Below are 19,659 nucleotides of genomic sequence, written 5' to 3' on the forward strand. Positions count from 1 at the left end.
GGGAGGGACAGCTGTCCCTGTTTGATGCAGCGGCGCCCCCTGCAGACCTGTGGACAGAAAGAGTGAGGCGGCTCGGCTTCGTTAAAACTTTATTTCAGTGAATCCTGAGAATCCAGGAAATATCTAAAATGTTTGTTTCTTGATGAAAAGTTTAGAGAATCTGAAAACTTCATCTGTAGCTCTGTGCTGTGTCCAGACATGATAGTAGAAAATTAGGTGGAAGGAAAATCTTTGGTGCAACCTTCATGATCCAGAATATGAGATGATGTGGGTCACCATGACAACCGCTGGTTCTGGTCGACTGGGTTTCATCAGGTCCAGCTGAAGCTCTTCGTGATGGAGACGCTGGAGCCGGTACCGACCCACTCGGCCAGCGGCACCAGGACCCGCCTCCGTCACCATGGCAACCCAGTGCAGACAGCAAACCGGTCTGAAGTTTAGGTTTTTATTAAAAACAGTTCTGTTCCTGAATGAAAGTCCAATAGTTCAGAACCGAGGCGAAGGATCTGGGCCAGGAATCCAGTGGAATCAGTAGAACCCTGTAACAGAACATCCTGAAGGGTTTTAGTTTAGTGCTCCCACCATCTGGTCCGGCGGTTCCGTCTGAAGTTTTGGTCCATTCCCTGTGGGACTGACCGGTCGACTCTGGTCCTGTGGATCAGAACCGGTCCTGTCCCCGTCAGTACCGCTTGTCCTCCGGCAGCGTGGCGACCATCACCTGAGCGCTCCCGAAGTCCCAGAAGGCCGTCATGTGGAACGCCATGTTGGAGAACACCACCAGGTACTCGAAGACGGCGAACAGCGTGTAGACTGCAGGACGGAGACACAGTGAAAACGTGCAGATTGTAGTGGCAGCGTTGCCGTGACAACAAGCCACTCACCTCCCGCCTCACAGTACTTGTTGTGGCGTCTGAAGAAGTACGCGGCGGCGGCGCAGCAGCTGATGTTGAACAGGAAGATGCGGGCTTTCCAGAGGAAGGATGTTTTCTCCTGAACCAGAAATGGAAGAAACCAAGAGGTGAAGGAGGTTCTGACCCGTTCTCCCGCTTCAGAAACATTTATTACCAATTAATCGGTTAATTTCTGGACCAAACCAGAAATTACTGCAGTCGTTTAGAAACAGGAAGTGGCTGCAAGTCTCTGATCACACAGGAGCAAAGGAAGTGGTGGGAAAAGGTAGCTGTGCTAACGCTAAAGCAATAATCATAAATATTAGGTCTGCTAATGCTAAAGCTCTATACCAACCTGGTATTTAACATAACCTAATGCTAAAGAGCTCTACCAACATGGTATTTAGTGGGAGCCATTGCTAATGCGCTATAGCAACAAATTAGTTAGCATAAGCTAGCGCTAAAGCGTCACACCAACACAGTATTTAGCCTTAGCTAAAGGTATTCAAATTATATCTGCCTTAGAGAGATTACAACCCTCGAATACCGATCTCATTTGAAGCTATAATTTTCTTTTAATTTACATTCTTAACCATTAGCTTCAGCTTCATGTTGGTGGCCCTAGCATTAGCTTCGGCCCAATAACTATAACTAAGATGATTTATGAAGGAGCTGAATATTAAACTGAGATGTTAAATGTTGGTAGAACTTGGGTCGGGTCTGGTTACCTCAGGATTGACGTAGTGCCTCTTGATGACGAACCACAACCTGCAGGTGATGAGCATGTGCAGCAGGGAGCAGCTGATGAACATGATGAAGGAGTATTTATGAATCTCTGGAGACACAGAAAAAGGTTAGAGTCAGAGCGACACGCGGCGAGAGGCTCCGCCCCCGCCTGCTGACTCACTGTAGAATTCGGTGGAGGCCACGTAGGTGAGCAGCAGCAGGCCCGTGTTCTCGGCCAGGCTGCTGACCAGCGCCAGGCCGCTCAGCAGCAGCTCCGGCAGCCTGGCGCTGAAGCGGCCACGGTAGAAGTTGAAGTAGGCCACGGTCACCAGGTAGCGCGGCGCCGAGTGCAGACCCACGCAACTGCGCCAGATGTAGATCTCCGGTTCGCGGCTGATGGCCGAGCTGATGGACGGCAGGTAGTTGGACACCTGGACAGACAGCAGGGGACAGGTCTCTAACACCCTGTGGATGACCTTTGACCCCCTCAGCTGAACTGGTTTAGCCTAGACTCACTGGAGTGTTTCCAGCTGCAGTGTCTGTCAGATATCAGTCCAAACTTGGACTAGGTCACTGAATAACCTTCAAATAGCAAATTGGTGTAGCGCTTTAGCATTAGCTTTTGCTAAACACCATGTTGGTGTCATGCTTTAGTATTAGCTTCTCTTAAATAGCACATTCCTAACTACCCAGCTAGTGTTTATTAGCTAGTTTATTACTAGCTAGTTTATTTTATTAACTAGTGTTTATTAGAAGCTAGCTAGCATTTAGCCTCAGTGAGTCAGAACGTAATGGAGATGTGATGAAGGTTCTGGTCCAGGAGTGGATCCTGCTTCTACTTCCGTCCTGGTTCTGGAACCGGTTAGGAGATCCAACTGGATCACAGATGTAAAAGTTTCCAGTTGAAGGTCTGATCCGGTGATCTGGTCAGAACCGGCCCGGCTCACCTGGCAGTGTGTGTAGGTGGATTCCTCATAGTGGTACATCAGCGAGGTGAGCAGGCAGGCCAGCAGACCCGACAGAGGTAGGAGAACCGTTGCCACGGCGAAGCTGGTGAACTGGACCCGGATCAGAGGCCGGTCCCGGTCCCTGTCCAGGTTGCTCAATAGGCCCTGGAGCATCCTGGATCAAACACAGAACCAGACATTAGGTCCAGAACCTGACCCAATCGCAGGAAGCAGAACCAGTTCAGACGTCCTGGATCGGACCAACCCGTCTCCCAGAGAGTTCTTCTACAATGGTCCATTACACTGACTACAAGGAACGGAGCAGAACCAGCTCTACACCTAGCACAGAACCACTGGGTTTCTACCGCCAACATTCATCAGAACTCACTTCATGTCTCCTTCAGAACCTTCGGACTGCAGGGTTAGAAACAGCACAAACACACATTCAGAACCAGAACCAGACAGGATTCAGAAACAGTTCGGGTCATGACCAGAACCAGAGCCGTGTTCTGGAACTCCTCTGACCTGTTCAGGTTCTGATAATCAGCCAGCTCAGACTTCCTGGATGACCAGAATCCCAGCTGTGATTGGCTGATTGTTCCGATGATGCAAACAGAACCTCATTGACTGAGGTTCTGGTTCCGGAGCAGTGGAAAGTATTCACACCCCCTGTTGCATTTTTTAAACGTTTCAGATCATAAAACTAAAACAAAATAAATGTTTTAAATAATATTTTATTCATTATGTTAAAAATGAATGTGAAGAAGCATTCAACCCATGAACCTACAAACTGACTGTGAATGACCTTTGACCCTCTCACTTACTGAACTGATTTGATTCGGACTCATTGCAGGTTTTTTACATCAGAATTAAGTCTGGACTTTGACTAGACCACTAGTGTTACAGCCCTTTTCAGACTGATAGATGCAGCTGAATTATTTTTTTGTTTAGCCTGCTTCGTGTTGTGAGACGGGTTCTGTTCGTTTAAGGACTTGACTTAATCACAGCTGGTTCATGGCTTAATGTTGGTTTGCATCAATTATTTTAGAGAAAACTAGTAAATTACTTGAAAATGTATTTTCTGGAGTGTAAATTAAGAATAAATTTGAGTGGGTGTAAAAACTTTATCATATGTGAATAAACAGTTCAGATCTAAATATTGATTCTATGATTTTAGTTCATTATAATTTACCTGAAGGAGTTTCTGAAATGTTTCAACTCAGAAACTCACCTGTTAAACCTTTCCTGACGTCATCTATTGATAGTTATGAAATTGAGCGTTTTCATGATTTTGGGTCAGAACCTTTACGTTCTGAGCAACTTTTAACCCGCTAAGCGGGTCCAGATATTTAACCCGTCCAGATGAACAGAACTTTACCGAACATGTTTGTAACCTGCGGTTACGGCTGCTGCTGTCTGACTCCAGAGTTACCTGTCCAGGTGTGTACTGTGCTGACGTCAGCAGCCGATCATCAGTTCTCCTGTCCGCTTTCAACAGGTCTGACCTTCACAGGGGTCCGATCCGGTCTGGTCCGGTCCAGCCCGGTTCGGTCAGCTGCTCCGTCTCGTTCCCATTGATCCCCCGTTAGCCCAGGTTAGCTCCGCGGCTAAAATTAGCTCTGAACTTTGGTCCAGTTTGAGTTGCTCAGCGGCTCCTCGGTGGTTGAACTCTCAACTCTAAGGTCCTTCTGATCAACCCAGAGTCACAGGGACGCTTTAGATTATTCTATGGGTCAAAGGTTAATTGTTCTGACCCAAACAAACCGCTCCGTTTTCTTTCGTGAGCTACGTGAACTGATTTCCGATTCTATCTCGTTCTTCTTCTTTATCATATTGGTGGTTGGCAAATAACTGAAGGAAGCATTACCGCCACCAACTGGTAAAACGTGTGGACTACATGACAAACAAAACAAATAAAGGTAATCATAGGACGGAAGTTCCTCAGTTTCTACATGGGCACAGTCCGGTCCGGTCCAGTTCTCATTCTAGAACCTTCTGGTCGTTAACTCCTAATATCTGGAGAAGTTTCCCGACAGCACAACGGAGGAGTCATGATCTAATGGGTGGAGACGCCACTGCGAGTGTACGTGGAAGTTTGGAATGTGTGACGTCAGCTTTACGTAGAGAACCAGCTGATCCTCAAAGGCGGCAGCGCGAAGCAAAAAGTTCTCCAGAACCAGTGGAGCTGAAGTTCCTGCAGGTAAGCAGTGATTGGGGCAGATAAAGTTGGTTGCTGGTTTGAAACCATTGAGGCTCATTAACCTGCTGCTGCTGTCATGTTAGCGAGCCTCTGCTGATAGATCATTAACCCTCTGATCCAGCGATGGTTGGATTTATTACATGTGTACTACAGTTTTACTTCTTGAAGAGGTTTTAATATCTGTTATTATGACTCAATGAAACGTCGTAGATTATATTTTGCTTCTTTGTTTTGCTTATTTTGTGGATTTAGTCAGTTATTATCTATAACCGTCCGTAAACTACAAACCGTCCGGTCGGACCGGTGGAGGTCCGGAGGAGGCTGGGCCCATAAGTTGAAGGGCCCCGCCTCCGCCACCATTTGGCAACGTTCTGTACTCATTGTCCATCCCAGGCTCCCTCTCCCAACCCTGACATAAAAGTTTTGTTTTCCTCAGAAGTGAAACTGAAAAGTCGGAGGAGGGGCTTAGCGTCAGTTAATAAGGTTTGGTAGGGAGGTTTGCCTGGACTTGTAGAGCCTGTAAGCAGCTCAAACAGACCGACCGGCTCTGATCTGAACTGGATTGGCCATCAGCAGCATCTTTTCTCTGTTTCCCCTGAGCTCTGAACACGTAAGTAACCTGAGCATCCTTTATTATGAACTAGTTATTTCTAATCTTTTTTTAAATATATTTTTACTTATTACTCTTATTGATCAGTATGTTGGTCAGAATGTATTTCCTTGTACATTTAACACACCAAATTCTACCCAGAAAGTAACACATAAGAGTTGTATAGTATTAGTGGGCATTTTCTAGAATTAAGATCAACAGCTTGACCAGAAATGAAATTCGGGCCAGGTCAGGCTAAAATTATATGGTTGAGTATCGGTTTGGGCTTCTATGACACATTTTCAATAAGATTACGATACATATGTAGGCTTTTGTATTGTAGACCAGAAAGCAACAAGCAAGAATGCAAGACATAAATATGTTTGTCTACTGTTGAGAATGGAAATCCTAATTGATGAATCAAAATTTGTACTGACACAAGGAGCATAAAATCAGCCAACAAAATCATTCAGACTTTACTTATTTTATTCACTTTCAGCGCTGAAAGGAGACGCTTTTACCATTACATTCGAGAAGAGTTTCTAAAAACGTCTGTGCAGCATCTAAGGAGAAGGAGGAGGGTAGCTGATTATATGGACTGAAGACACTCCCTGAAATTACACCATGTCTCTGTGGCTTGATAAGTTTCTGTTTTCTGAGAAATGGGCTTTAGCGTCTAACAGAATCCAAAATGTAAGTCTTTACTATGGGCCTTTTGGCTAACGTCATGTAACTCTTTCTCGACCTTTGTAAAGCGTCTCAACACTACCTATTTAAGTCTACATAGAGGAGGTAACACCTGGTGAGCAAAGAAAGAATGTAAGTTAATCATTCTGCAACAAGTGCTATCAAGCTTGTTCTTCAGGTCAGAGCTGATTAACTCACTGAATTCTGTCAAACTGGTTTAGCTGGTCAGATAAAGTAGATCCTCACGTTCCTTACAAAGCTGGAATAAGAAAATCATAATGATTATCTTGCTTCAGTCACATGGTGGACTGTTTTACAGTTTTACTGCGTTCTGTGTACCTGCCTGTCCTATGTCAGGCCAAAGTTTGTGGACAAAAATATCTCCTTTATCTTTCATCTACATTCTGCAGGATTGAACGATGCAGAAACGACAGAACAGGAGAGGATACCCTGAACATTTTGTTAAGGGGCGTCACCTAAACCTAACAGATCTGAAAACGGAAAGTTTAAAAATTGGTTTGAGCAGTAAATACCTGTGCAAAACAAACATCCCAGAATATCCCAAACCAGAGTTCCACGTGAGTCGTCTGAAACATGAAACTACACAATCAGCGCTACGTGGGATCAGGGGGGATGGAGGCTTCAGAACTCAAGATGGAGAATCCCTGATATGGTGGAGTCTGGCTGTGGGACCAGACGAGATAAATAACGCAGAGAAGAGGCTCCTGGAAAAGAGTTTCTCAGAGCAGGAGAGGGTGGCTCCTGAGCAGCAGAGCTTCCTGTGGAAGTTTGCCACGTCTCCAGCCTTCAAGGAGACGTCCCGGCTGGGCTGGTACCGCTTCACCTTCCCTCTGCAGGAGGTGCTGACGGCCTACAGAGACCAGGTAACACCTCTCCACAGGAAACACTTCTCACTTTAACTATGAGACCCAGTCAATTTCCTCTACACCAGTGGTGCCCAAAGTCAGTCCTCAAGGGCCGGCATCTTGCATTTAGTTCTCTCCCTGGATCCCTGGATCAAATGATGGCTCATTAGAAGGCCTAAGAGGAACATTGACCTGCTGAAAAGGTTGTTACTACCACCAGGGAGAGAACTAAAACGTGCAGGACGCCGGCCCTTGAGGACCGACTTTGGACACCCCTGCTCTACACTATTCCAGCCACTTGGTTCACTATTCCAGTGAACCACTCTATGTGGATATGTCTACATAGAGTGGACATATCCACATAGAGTGGACATGTGGACATATCATAGAGTGGACATATCCACATAGAGTGGACATATCTACATAGAGTGGACATATCCACATAGAGTGGATATGTCTATGACATAGATATAGATATGTCCACATGACTATGTGGACATGTGTATGTGGACATATCTACAGTGGTGTGAAAAAGTGTTTCCTCATTTCCTGTTTTTTTGCATGTTTGTCACACTTAAGTGTTTCGGAACATCAAACCAATTTAAACAATAGTCAAGGACAACACAAGTAAACACAAAATGCAATTTGTAAATGAAGGTGTTTATTATTAAAGGAGAAAAAAATCCAAACCATCATGGCCCTGTGTGAAAAAGTGATTGCCCCCTAAACCTAATAACTGGTTGGGCCACCCTTAGCAGCAACAACTGCAACCAAGCGTTTGCGATAACTTGCAATGAGTCTTTTACAGCGTTCTGGAGGAATTTTGGCCCACTCATCTTTGCAGAATTGTTCTAATTCAGTTACATTAGAGGGTTTTCAAGCATGAACGGCCTTTTTAAGGTCATACCACAACATCTCAATAGGATTCAGGTCAGGACTTTGGCTAGGCCACTCCAAAGTCTTCATTTTGTTTTTCATCAGCCATTCAGTGGTGGACTTTCTGGTGTGTTTAGGATCATTGTCCTGCTGCAGAACTCAAGTTCGTTTCAGCTTGAGTTCACGAACAGATAGTCGGACATTCTCCTTCAGGATCTTTTGGTAGACAGCAGAATTCATAGTTCCATTTATCACAGCAAGTCTTCCAGGTCCTGACGCAGCAAAACAGCCCCAGACCATCACACTACCACCACCATATTTTACTGTTGGTATAATGTTCTTTTTTTTAAATGCAGTGTTCCTTTTACGCCAAATGTAATGGGACACACACCTTCCAAAGAGTTCCACTTTTGTCTCATCGGTCCACAGAATGTTTTCCCAAAAGTCTTGGGGATCATCAAGATGTGTTTTGGAAAAATTGAGACGAGCTTTAATGTTCTTTTTGCTCAGCAGTGGTTTTCTTCTTGGAACTCTGCCATGCAGGCCATTTTTGCCCAGTCTTTTTCTAATGCTGGAGGCATGAACGCTGACCTTAACTGAGGCAAGTGAGGCCTGCAGTTCTTTGGACGTTGTTGTGGGGTCTTTTGTGACCTCTTGGATGAGTTGTCGCTGCGCTCTTGGGGTAATTTTGTCCAGCCGGCCACTCCTGGGTGTTGGGATCTGTGTTTTTCTGTGTACTTATTTTGAGATTTTCTGTGTTTTAGTCTTGTCCCTGTCCTGTCTTCCCCGTTGATTGCTCCCCAGGTGTGTCTCATTCCTTGATTACCCTCCCTGTGTATTTAAGTCCACCTGTTGTCTTTGTCTCTCGTCGGATCCTTATCATTTGCTGTCTTAGTTTGTCGAAGTCTGTCTATGTCTCAGTTTGTCTTACGCCTATTCGTCCTAGCTCTCCAGTGGTACTATTAAGTCCTGGTTAGCTTAGCTCCTAGCTCTCCAGTGGTACTGTTAAGTCCTGGTTAGCTTAGCTCCTAGCTCTCCAGTCGAACTGTTAAGTCCTGGTTAGCTTAGCTCCTGTTTCAGTCTTCCTGTCAGTTGCTACCGGTCTTTAGCTGTTTGCTAACTTCTCCGCCATGCTGCCTGTTTGGACTGTTGAGCTTCCTTATTAAATTCATCATTCTTCACCATAACCTGGGTCTTGCGTCATCTCCTCACCACCTCAACCACACCACCCATGACACTGGGAAGGTTCACCACCATATCCACCACCATATGTGGACATATCCACTCAGAGCACTCAGCTGTTCTGAGTTGGACCATCTCTGGGGCATCTCTGCACAGCTTCCATCTCATTTACTGTCCCTGATCAATGCGCCTGTTCTTGTCTGTTGGTATAAATAAAACTACAGTTAATAGTTGTTTTGTTCCATTAACAATCTGCCTGCTTTCCACAGATTTGTTCTGGAGCTCATCCGGTCATGCGGGTTTATGAGACTGTACTATACACACAGGAAGTGATGTATACTGTTCTGGTTCACAGTCCAGACGAGACTGTGAATAAGAAGTTTTCAGAATATCCTCTACTGACAGACGACCCGAACGCCATCTGTGTCTACAAAGATGGACGTTTTATCTGGAGGTCAGAGGCCATGTGTGAGACTCACTGGTAAGAACAAAGAAACCTTCTGCATTGAAATTTTCAGTGTGCTGTTGTCTTGTATTTCAATTTTACTTTGAACATGATAGAAGTATAAAATCGCAGACATGAACAAGAAATGCAAAAGACACATATTTTTGTACCACAGTAATCTTAACAGGCTTAAAAACGAGTAGGAAGAAGTAAGAAACGTATGAACTCCTACCCCATAAACTCATGCCATATTTATAGATGGACCCTCAATAAATAAAATAAAATAAAAAAAAAATAAACATAGGTTAATTAATTTTCCATCTTATCTGGGTTTACATATGTCTAATCCATACCTACACACTCATATGCATTAGCCTCAATTTACATATACACATTTTGCAAATTCTCAGCCATATTTCTGTCTTGTGTGTCAGAAATATTCAATACTCTTTCAAAAAACATATTCTATATATCCTCAGCAGGCAGTTTACTTGATGTCTTAAACATAATTTGAGCAATTTTAAATTCCACCAGCTCTTCAAATGTAAGAATTCTAGATTTGAAGAAAAACTGGTTTGTGTGCCCATAATAACCAACATTATGGATGATTCTAATGGCTAGTTTCCGTAGGATAATTAGTGGATATTAAGAGCTTTTGTAATTAATTCCCTACATCTCTGAATAATTTGTTAAATATGGCAAAATCAGTTAAATAGAATATGAAGTGATTTATTATTCAGAATATATTTGTTTTAACCAGGACTGATATGCTTTTATGTTTTGATGTCTTCGATGTTTTTATCTTTACTTTTTATCTATTTATTCATTTCTTTTTATTTCTCTTTCTCACTGTCTACGTTTTAATGAAAAGTCATTGCGGGCACCGAAAACCCTGTAAATTCTAGACTCTAACAGGTAAAAATAGTGCACAAAAATCCGCATAGGACAGCGTAGTCCTAGCGCAAAAATTAGGTGTGACAGGCGAACGGTGCCTGGTGCTGCAAGGTAGAAGACCTTGCCCTGTCTGGCGGCGGGGCCTGGATATCCCGTGTTAAACAGACGGCGGAGTCCGGCGACGACAGACGCTTAAGTTTCGTAACAAAAAGTAATGTTTTTATCTTTTTTAATATATATATTTTTTCTCTTTCTCTTTCTCACTGATTATTCAATGTCACATGTTATTTTTATTTTAATTATGTGAAGCACTTTGAAATGTCTTGCTGCTGAAATGTGCTATACAAATAACATTTGATTGATTGATTTTATATAGTTTATTCTGTAAATGTTTAATATGAGGTTTCCAAATGATTTCGTTATTATTACACAAAGGACCTTATTAATGTATACTAGGGGTTGCACCAACTAGTCGACTCTTTACTCTAAATGACTTTTTACGGGGCCAGTTGACTAGTCGCAATCGTGTGACAAAACTGATTTTTCCAAGAAAATGAAAGAAGGCAAACTAGATGAGTTCGTTAGATAGCAGAAATTGTATAAAAATGTAAATAATTTACCAAAGAGAAACTGAAAATTCCAGGAAAGGCTACTGGAATAGCCGTTGTGTGGGGCCATGGTTAGCGCAGCGCCACGCATATAGAGACTGCAGACCAGGGTATCTGGAGTCTGAACCTTGCCCTCGGTGGCCGCAACAAAAACAGAGTGAACACGACAACCAGAATTATTTTAAGCCCTTCAGAGGCATTTATTAAAAATGATTGTCAAGGGTAATGGGCGGCAGCCCAAGAACTGATAAACCGGTGCATGCTCCTCAGCCTGGTCCTCCGACTGGACTGGCCAACTGGTCAGTCATGGACCAGTTGGCCCCCACAGGTCTCAGCCCCAGGACTAGAGAAACGACGGCTCCCACAACATGTCCAGCGATTTGCCACACCCCACACAGTCAGGCTCTGGCTCTGGCCTCGGCTCCGCTTCAGGATCTGTATCTTGTCTGGGCCTGCATCCTCCGACTGCCATGAGTGGAACGACGCTCCTATAGCAACTGGAGTTGTCATGCTGGGTTTTAGTTTTTGAGCCCACATGCAGAAACTCACAGAGAGGCAGAATAAAAGTTTAGATGTTTACTGACAGAGATCAGAAAATGGTCAAATCATCCGTGGTCGGGAAGCTGCAGTGGGAAAACTGGCACGGCTGCACACAAAAGGAGAGTGGAGGTGAGTTTAATGACCGTAGGAAAACAGGCTACTTGTATGGGTTACGGAGCTTACTGGTTGTAATGAGTTCTGGTCGGGGGAGGGTTCCGGTACCAGGTTGCAGTTTGGAACGGAGGCTGACTAGGAGAGGGATGAGGAACGGACAGACTCGTGAGAGAGAGACCTCAGGTGCTTTGGGGCGGACTCCAGCTGGAGACGCGCTGAGGGCTTTTAAACAGAGGGATGTGGGCGGGCGCAGGTTGCCGGTGAATCTCGCTCCCAGCGTCGTGAATGGAATTCCCTCTGGGCTCGAAAACGGGAAGTCTCCGGGGAAAGATGTCCACTATAGGTAAAACACTCTGGCGGTGAAGTGCGGGAGCCTGCCGCTTAAATACTCCTCTAGATGACGATTCGAGCCAGGTGCGTCCAGCAGAAACCTACTGACACACCCACCAAGGAAAAGCGGCCCCTGGCACCCTCTGATGGTCAGAGCTGAAAAGGAAGAAAACCCAACCTGGTACCCAACAGGAGTAACACTGCTAGAGACAATGTCATTATACGACAATAAAGACAGTAAAGAGCCACAGGTGGAATTAAATACACACGGGAGTAATCAAGGAAACAAGACACAGCTGGGATCAATCTGGTAGACGGTACAACACGGAGACTCAACTGATCATAGAAACCTAAATAAACACACAGAAAACTCAAATCCTCACAAAACGAAGTTCAAGCTTCATTCTGAGGATCTGATAGAGGCGATCTCTGCCGCTGTCTGCATGTCGGTTCATCCCGTAAAGTCAGAGTCAGCAGGACGTCCTGCTGCGCATCTGGGCAATTTAACAGTAACCAAACAGGATCCGTTCATGATAAGTGTGGTTTGTGATGTTCCAAAAACACCATTGTAGTCAGTGTAATAATTTGACTCATATATGTGCAGCTATCCAGAGATCATCGGTCTCAGGCAGTGTTTGAAAAAAAAAAAAAAGTCAGACCCGACTGTGCAACTTTACGTACTTTTCACCGCTGTTCACAAAGAAGTCTGTGATAATGTTCTGATCTTGTTCTTTTCATTCTGCATAATAGATTTAGTAAAATCTTTTGTTTCATCAATATTTGCCATGAATAAAGCTGATAAAGCCTCCCAAGTTGCTGTGAAGCATTTTTCGCCAACGTCATTATGACATCACTAGTTGACGTCAACTCAACTTTTATCATGTTGTAGTGGACCTTAAAAAATATGAAGTCATACAACCGCTAATGTATACCCTTTCTGGAGTCATATCCTCCATCTAAACTTGAATTTGAGAAGTTTTGTAACAGTTTCCAAAAGCAATGATTTTATTCTTGTCCGAATTTAGTGATGATGTATTATTGTCAAACCATTTCTTTAATTTACTGATTTCTGAGGCAACTATGGTGAAAATGTAAGTTTTCACCAGAGACTAGAATATTTGTGAGCAAATAACACAATTTTTAATATATTAGACTAGGGCTGAAACAATTCCTTGAATGATTTGAGTACCTTGATTATTAAAATTCCTCGAGGAAAATTTATCTGCCTCAAAGCTTCGTTAATTTAAGTTTTATTAATTAGCGCACTGTGTTCCAACATATTTGCGTTGCACAGCACTCTCACTTCCGCCTCTGAGTTGTTGACGAAAGCTAAGTGTTAGTAGCATAACGTCCAATTTTCAATTTTGGCTGTGGGGATTTTATTGATTGATGATAATGTCCGGGTTTTTGTTGATTTTGGGTGACCAACAAGCGTCCTAACGTTTGTTAGTTCATCTGTCTCCCTCGGACCTACCGTCTGTCTCCTGGTCTATTTCCTCCCTCAAACCCCCCATTCGTTCATTCAAAGATGAATACATAAACTAAAAGCTGGAGTATAGACATTTTTTATAAGCGTATTTGTGAGTTTGCCTCTTTATTATTAAATTTAATAGAATTTCAGATTTTTGTATAAATTTTCTTCAGGTTAACTTAGAAAGTGAGCTATTAATGTTACAGGTTAATTTTCTAAACTACAAAAAAGTAACTGTTAGGGATGCTCAAATACAAAAAATTGGACTGAAGTTGATATCCAATATTAACACTAGTGTTATGCTAGTATGTATATATATATATATATATATCTGAATGGAACAAGACAGAAATGGGCGAGAGGTGAAAACATGGATCTGTTGGAATGCTACTACTCAAGTAATCCTAGTCAGAGGGGCTACATGCAAAGACTGTGGGAGGAATGGTTAGCTCGACATCCCCAGTCAACACTACCTGCCAAACAACTAGTAGCTCAGTGTTCTAGGCACAGCCAAGATACTGCGCAGAACCCTCAAGCTCCCAGGCCTCTGGTAGAGGACCCGAGCTCAGAGGATGAAACAGACCACCCGCGGAGGGTGAGAAGGGAATTTTTTTTTTTTGACTGTATAGCTCAATAGGTAAGTCACCAGTCTTCCACCCGGGAGACCCGGGTTCGAGGCCCGGCTGGGGGCTGGGGCATAAAGTTACAACGGTGACATTGAGCTGTCAGTGTGGGTCCTTAGGGTGACATTGAGCTGTCAGTGTGGGTCCTTAGGCAAGACCGTTGGAGCTATATAGCCTACCTCATACCATGAGAGACACAAATAAGCCGGCTCAGACGTCGCCCGGTCAAACAAGGTCTGTGTCCAGGTGCTGGGGAACCAGAGTGGAACAAGACGGAAATGGGCGAGAGGTGAAAACATGGATCTGTTGGAATCAAGTAATCCTAGTCAGAGGGGCTACATGCAAAGACTGTGGGAGGAATGGTTAGCTCGACATCCCCAGTCAACACTAACTGCCAAACAACTAGTAGCTCAGTGTTCCAACAACTGCTGTCACAACTTGAGATTGACGAGGTACGACACAAGTGCTACGGCAAGGGGAAGGGGCTGGGGGAGCCCCAGTAATGAACGAACCATCTGAGCTGAACGAGGCAGCAACTGACCTGAGAGAGAGAATCATGGCCCGAATGAACACCAGACGACCCCGACGCCAATTACAACGGCTGAGTGAAGTACCATCAGAAAGTCTCATTGAAGATGTGAATGCAGCATTCCCTACCAACACCATAACAGAAACCAATGAGCTGATATACAACTCAGCATCAGTGATCCTTGAGATGCTTGGTTATAAGAGCAACCATGAGACCCAATACCCACCATGGAAAAGACGGTTAGAGGCTAAGATCAAGATAACAAGGAGGGAAGTTAGTCAACTGTCAGAGCTCCAAAGGGGTGCAATGAAAAGATCAGTACCCAAGAAGTACAGCCAGATGCCCATACCTGAAGCACTCGAAACTGCCAAACAAAGGCTCCAAGCCTTGGCCAGCCGCCTAAAGAGATACACGAGAGAGAATGAAGCCAGGAGGATTAACCGGCTCTTCGCCACCCAACCAGCTAAAGTGTACTCTCAATGGCAGGGTAATAACAACAGAGCAGACACCAGGACCTGACATGATCCATGCCTACTGGCTTAAGAAACTCACTGCCCTCCATGAGCGACTGGCAGCTCAACTGAACCAGCTGCTACAAAATGGGACTCACCCTGAATGGTTAACTGAAGGGCGCACAATCCTGATACGAAGGGTTCAGTCCCATCCAACTATCGGCCAATAACCTGTCTCTCTACAACATGGAAGCTCATGTCAGGCATCATAGCGGCTAAGATAAGCGGGCACATGGATAAATACATGAGCAAGGCACAGAAGGGCATAGGCATAAATAGCAGAGGAGCCAAACACCAACTCCTTGTAGACCACACAGTCGCCCGAGACTGCAAAACCCGACACACCAACCTGTGTACCGCTTGGATTGATTACAAGAAAGCCTATGACTCAATGCCACACACTTGGATCATTGAATGCTTAGAGATGTACAACATCAATAGGACTCTAAGAGCCTTCATTGCAAACTGTGAAGGCTTGCAAACTGCAAACTGTGGGGCTGTGGAAAACCACCCTTGAAGCCAACTGCAAACCACTTGCACAAGTGTCCATCAAATGTGGCATATACCAAGGAGATGCTCTGTCCCCACTGCTGTTCTGCATAGGCCTGAACCCTCTCAGCCAAATCATCAACAAGACTGGCTACGGATACCGACTCAAGAATGGGGCCACGATCAGTCACCTCCTCTACATGGATGACATCAAGCTGTACGCCAAGAGCGAGCGAGACATCGACTCACTGATCCACACCACCAGGATCTACAGCACTGACATTGGGATGTCATCCGGACTAGAGAAGTGTGGTCGGATGGTTACAAAGAGAGGGAAGGTCGCCCACACAGGAGTCTCACTCCCAGAAGGAACAATAGCAGACATAGAGCACAGCTACCTGGGAATACCACAAGCAAATGGCAACCTCGATGAGGTCACAAGGAAAGGAGCCACAGCCAAATACCTCCAACGAATAAGGCATGTTACGGCGCTATTGGCACGTCAGGGTTCAGGATAAGAATGACGATCGCAGAGTGTGTACCGATCAGATACCCAGATGACCCCGAGGCAATCATGAAGGAGTATGACGGTTCCGTTCTTTAATCGGCGGTTTTGGTGTGTGTGGTTCTACAACAAATGAATAAATAAAAATTACAATCTACCATGAATATATACACTCATTTACAGCAAATTACAATCATGTTGCATTGCAAGTAAAGTTAAACAAAGTAGAACAAAGCGACCAAACATATTATGTGTTACCGTACTAGCATATAAATTAGCTTAGCACACCCTTCGCTTATGTTAAATAAAGTCTAACAGAAAATGTTGAAGCTACTTATATAAACATATCTCAAACATAAATACACTGCAACCTACCACTCATATGGACGCACACTTGAACAAACCCACGAAACCGCTAACAAACACCACATCTGCTGCTCTGTACAGCTTCTCGAACAATGTCTTATGAAAGGAAAAAATATATCACCCTCAAACGGCCGCGCCACCTGGTGGCGAGGCTAGGGACTACAGCACGGCCTTCAGAACAGCCGCCCCCAAACTTGCAACCGCAAGTTTGCAGCATAAAGCTCACTGTCCATCTGATTCTGGCACTGCAGGTAGACGGATAAGGCGGCTCACTGGCCGTATGTACATGCGGTCTTTCACCTTGACTTCTGCAGACCGGATCAAGCCATCCGCTCCCGGGAATACTCTGCTGATCGCTCCAATAGGCTATGAGGCTCTGGGGAGTTGTGGATCCACTATCATCACCACAGCACCCATCTGAATAGGAAAAGTGTCCTTTTGCCACTTCGACCGAGTCTGCAGTGTGGGCAGGTAGTGGCGTATGAACTGTGTCCAGAAACGATCTGATAACACTTGACAGGTCCTCCAATGTCGCTGTCCAATGAGCTCTGAGTCGTGATATAACACTTGCGGTAGGGAAGGGTCTAGCCGCCCCATCAGCAACAGATTTGGGGTAATGGGATCTGGGTCGGCTAGATCTGATGATACGTACCCCAAAGGTTTCGAGTTGAGTATTCCCTCAATCTCGATCAGCACTGTTTGCAGGATTTCCTCCTGAACAACCTGTGAGCCTATTGTAGATTTCAGAGCTGCCTTTATAGATCTGATTTCTCGTTCCCAGGATCCTCCAAAGTGGGGAGCACTGGGAGGATTAAATCGAAACGTTATTTGATGTTCTGCTAATTGGGATTGTAAGGAGGGATGAAGAGCATGAAAGGACTGCTGCAGCTCTTTCTCTCCTCCGCGAAAATTAGTTCCTTGATCGCAGAGTATCTCAGCTGGTTTACCTCGGCGAGAGACAAATCTTCTTAATGCCATGAGGAATGAGTCAGAACTGAGGCTAGACAGCACCTCAATATGAACGGCACGAGTTGTCAAGCATTTGAAGAGCAGACCCCAGCGCTTTTCCATTCGCCGACCAACTTTCACTTGAATTGGACCAAAACAATCGATTCCTGTTGAAAAGAAGGCTGGATGATTCAATCGGAGGCGTGCCAGGGGAAGGTCTGCCATCTTCGGATTGACAGGCTGAGCTCTCCATTTCTGGCACTCAGGGCAGGAGCGCTGTTCACTCCTTATGGCTTCACGGCCCCTAAGAATCCAATATTTCCTTCTCAACTCTGCAAACAATCTCTCTGCTCCAGGGTGCTTTAAATCACTGTCAGCCTGCCGAATGAGTAGCTTGGTAACAGGATGTTTAGGATCTAATACTACTGGATGAGTGATAGCAGGTTCCAAATCGCTGCATTGTCTGAGTCTGCCACCTACTCTGATGAGTTGAAGTGATTCGTCAAATTCCGGTGCCAGGGTGACTAAACGACTGGATGAATGAACTGGTTTCCCGGTGGTCAGCCACTGGATCTCATCTGGGAAACTGTCTCTCTGAGCAGATTTTAGGAGAGTAAGTTCAGCCTCTTTGTAGTTCTCTGCTGTGAGATTATCACCAGTTGACCCCTGAAGGCATTTAGCAGCTTCCTTTAAGAGGTCATTAAAACTGGCAAATTTCTGTGCATCTGGAAGTGGACAGGGTTCAGCAGTTACAACCAAGCAAGTGGCTGCTCTACGCTGCTCCTCAACGAAGTCGGTGCATGGTATAATTGGATGCTCCGGCCACTGACTCTGCAGAAAGGATGGTCCACATGCCCACCGGGACTGGCAGGTGAGGTCTCGCATTCGTTTACCCCTAGTTAGATCATCTGCGGGGTTGTCAGATGTTGCCACATATCGCCAAGCCCAGCTATCTGTCAGTTCTTGGATTTCAGCAACTCGAGTTCCTACAAATACCTTGAAGTGGCAGGAATCTGACTGAATCCATGTTAGAACAGTGGTGGAGTCCGTCCACAACACCACTTTGAATAATGGTAGGGTGAGCTCTTTGGTCAACAGGCTGGCGAGTTGAGCTCCTGTTAAAGCTGCACATAGTACCAGACGTGGCATGGACAACTGCCGTTTAGGAGCCACTCTGGAACGTGCGGTCAGGAAAGCAACTTCCACCTTTCCAGCCGGATCTTCCGTCCGTAGATATGCAACACTTCCGTATGCCTGTTGTGATGCATCACAAAAGATGTGCACCTCACGTTGACTGTCAGTTTTGTCCAGCTCGGGGCTTACATAACAACGCTGCAAACTGACATTGTCCAGATGTTGCAGCTCCTCTTCCCATGCAGTCCATGCAGAAAGCAGATCACTCGGTAACAGTGGATCATCCCACTCACGCTTTTTGTCCCATAACCGTTGGACTAGTACTTTGGCCCTTGTCGTGAAAGGGACGAGGAAGCCTAGGGGGTCGTATTGACTTGCCAGAACCCGATAGATGTTCCTCATAGTGGGAGGATTACGGTTCAAGGGCCTGGATTTATACTGTAGAGTGTCAGAGTTGCACATCCACCGCAAGCCAAGAGCAGGTTCTTGGGGATCCATATTGGTTTGATTCAACCACTGTTCACTGTTTTCCGACCTTAACTCCTTTGGTAGATGGCCAATGAGATCTGGGGTGTTGCTGGCCCACTGCCTGAGCTCAAATCCTGCTTCTGATAATAGTGACCTTAATTTCTCCACTACTTCTTTAGCCACATCTGGAGAAGAAAAGCTCTGCAACCAATTATCAACATAGAAGTTCTTCTCAATGGAGTCACAAACATCCTCTCCCTGCTGACAGTGATCATGGACATGTCTCTGAAGTGCGTATATGGCGCAGCAAGGAGAGCATGTTGTTCCGAATGGGAGCACCTGCCATTCATACACTTTGGGAGGGGTGTCTCTTTGCAGATCACGCCAGATAAAACGTAGCAGTGGTTGATCTTCCGGCAGCAGTCTCACCTGGTGGAACATTCCCTTGATGTCGCTACTAATTGCAATGGAGTGTTCTCTGAAGCGTAATAGCACACCAAGGAGAGAGGCCCCCAGGTTTGGGCCTGGCAACAGTAGCTCGTTGAGGTTCTGGTCTTTGTAAGTGAATGAGCAATTAAACACCACACGGTTCTTACCGTTATGTGTCACCATGTGGTGGGGGATGAACCACGATTCCTTTGAAGCCCTCATCTCCTCTTCACTTACTTCTCTCACATAGCCGGTCACTATTAACTTGGTGATCTCTGCTTGATAAGCTTT

At 45.1% G+C, this 19,659-nt stretch overlaps 2 protein-coding genes and 1 long non-coding RNA gene across 4 annotated transcripts in view; 1 reads left to right on the top strand and 2 right to left on the bottom strand.

Moving 5' to 3' along the window:
* Positions 1-72: 72 nt before the first annotated feature.
* Positions 73-4,469, bottom strand: pgap2 (post-GPI attachment to proteins 2). 2 transcript variants are annotated; one of them, XM_008401760.3, is made up of 6 exons: positions 3,996-4,469; positions 2,564-2,738; positions 1,798-2,047; positions 1,619-1,725; positions 882-990; positions 73-810 (listed from the first exon to the last, which is right to left on the bottom strand). In XM_008401760.3, the coding sequence occupies exons 2-6, from the start codon at positions 2,735-2,737 to the stop codon at positions 680-682; spliced, it is 771 nt and encodes a 256-aa protein (XP_008399982.2). In that variant the 5' UTR covers position 2,738; positions 3,996-4,469; the 3' UTR covers positions 73-679. The 2 variants fall into 2 exon arrangements, with proteins under 2 accessions (XP_008399982.2, XP_081471851.1); XM_081615725.1 differs by lacking the exon at positions 3,996-4,469 and adding an exon at positions 2,952-3,968.
* A 173-nt stretch (positions 4,470-4,642) lies between these two features.
* Positions 4,643-19,659, top strand: part of LOC108165902 (uncharacterized) — a 47,611-nt gene continuing 32,594 nt past the window's right edge. The window contains exons 1-3 of the mRNA XM_081615721.1: positions 4,643-5,373; positions 6,450-6,923; positions 9,233-9,444. Coding sequence (XP_081471847.1) covers positions 6,459-6,923; positions 9,233-9,444 — 677 coding nt within the window. The 5' untranslated portion in view covers positions 4,643-5,373; positions 6,450-6,458. The remainder of the gene's footprint in view (positions 5,374-6,449; positions 6,924-9,232; positions 9,445-19,659) is intronic.
* LOC103459842 (uncharacterized) lies at positions 11,472-12,171 on the bottom strand. Its single transcript, XR_532819.2, has 2 exons — positions 11,634-12,171; positions 11,472-11,556 (listed from the first exon to the last, which is right to left on the bottom strand). It is a non-coding gene; the product is annotated as an uncharacterized LOC103459842 (long non-coding RNA).

This window comes from Poecilia reticulata, chromosome 14 (assembly GCF_904066995.2).
Source record: "Poecilia reticulata chromosome 14, P_reticulata-male-v2, whole genome shotgun sequence".
NCBI lineage: Eukaryota > Metazoa > Chordata > Actinopteri > Cyprinodontiformes > Poeciliidae > Poecilia > Poecilia reticulata.

Bases quoted from the DNA above. Each gene is read 5' to 3' on its own strand.
- pgap2 (XM_081615725.1), bottom strand. The intron at 2,048-2,563 runs GTGAGCCGGGCC...CTGTCTGTCCAG, and splicing joins CCACCTACACACACTGCCAG to GTGTCCAACTACCTGCCGTC. The intron at 1,726-1,797 runs GTGAGTCAGCAG...CTGTGTCTCCAG, and splicing joins GGCCTCCACCGAATTCTACA to AGATTCATAAATACTCCTTC.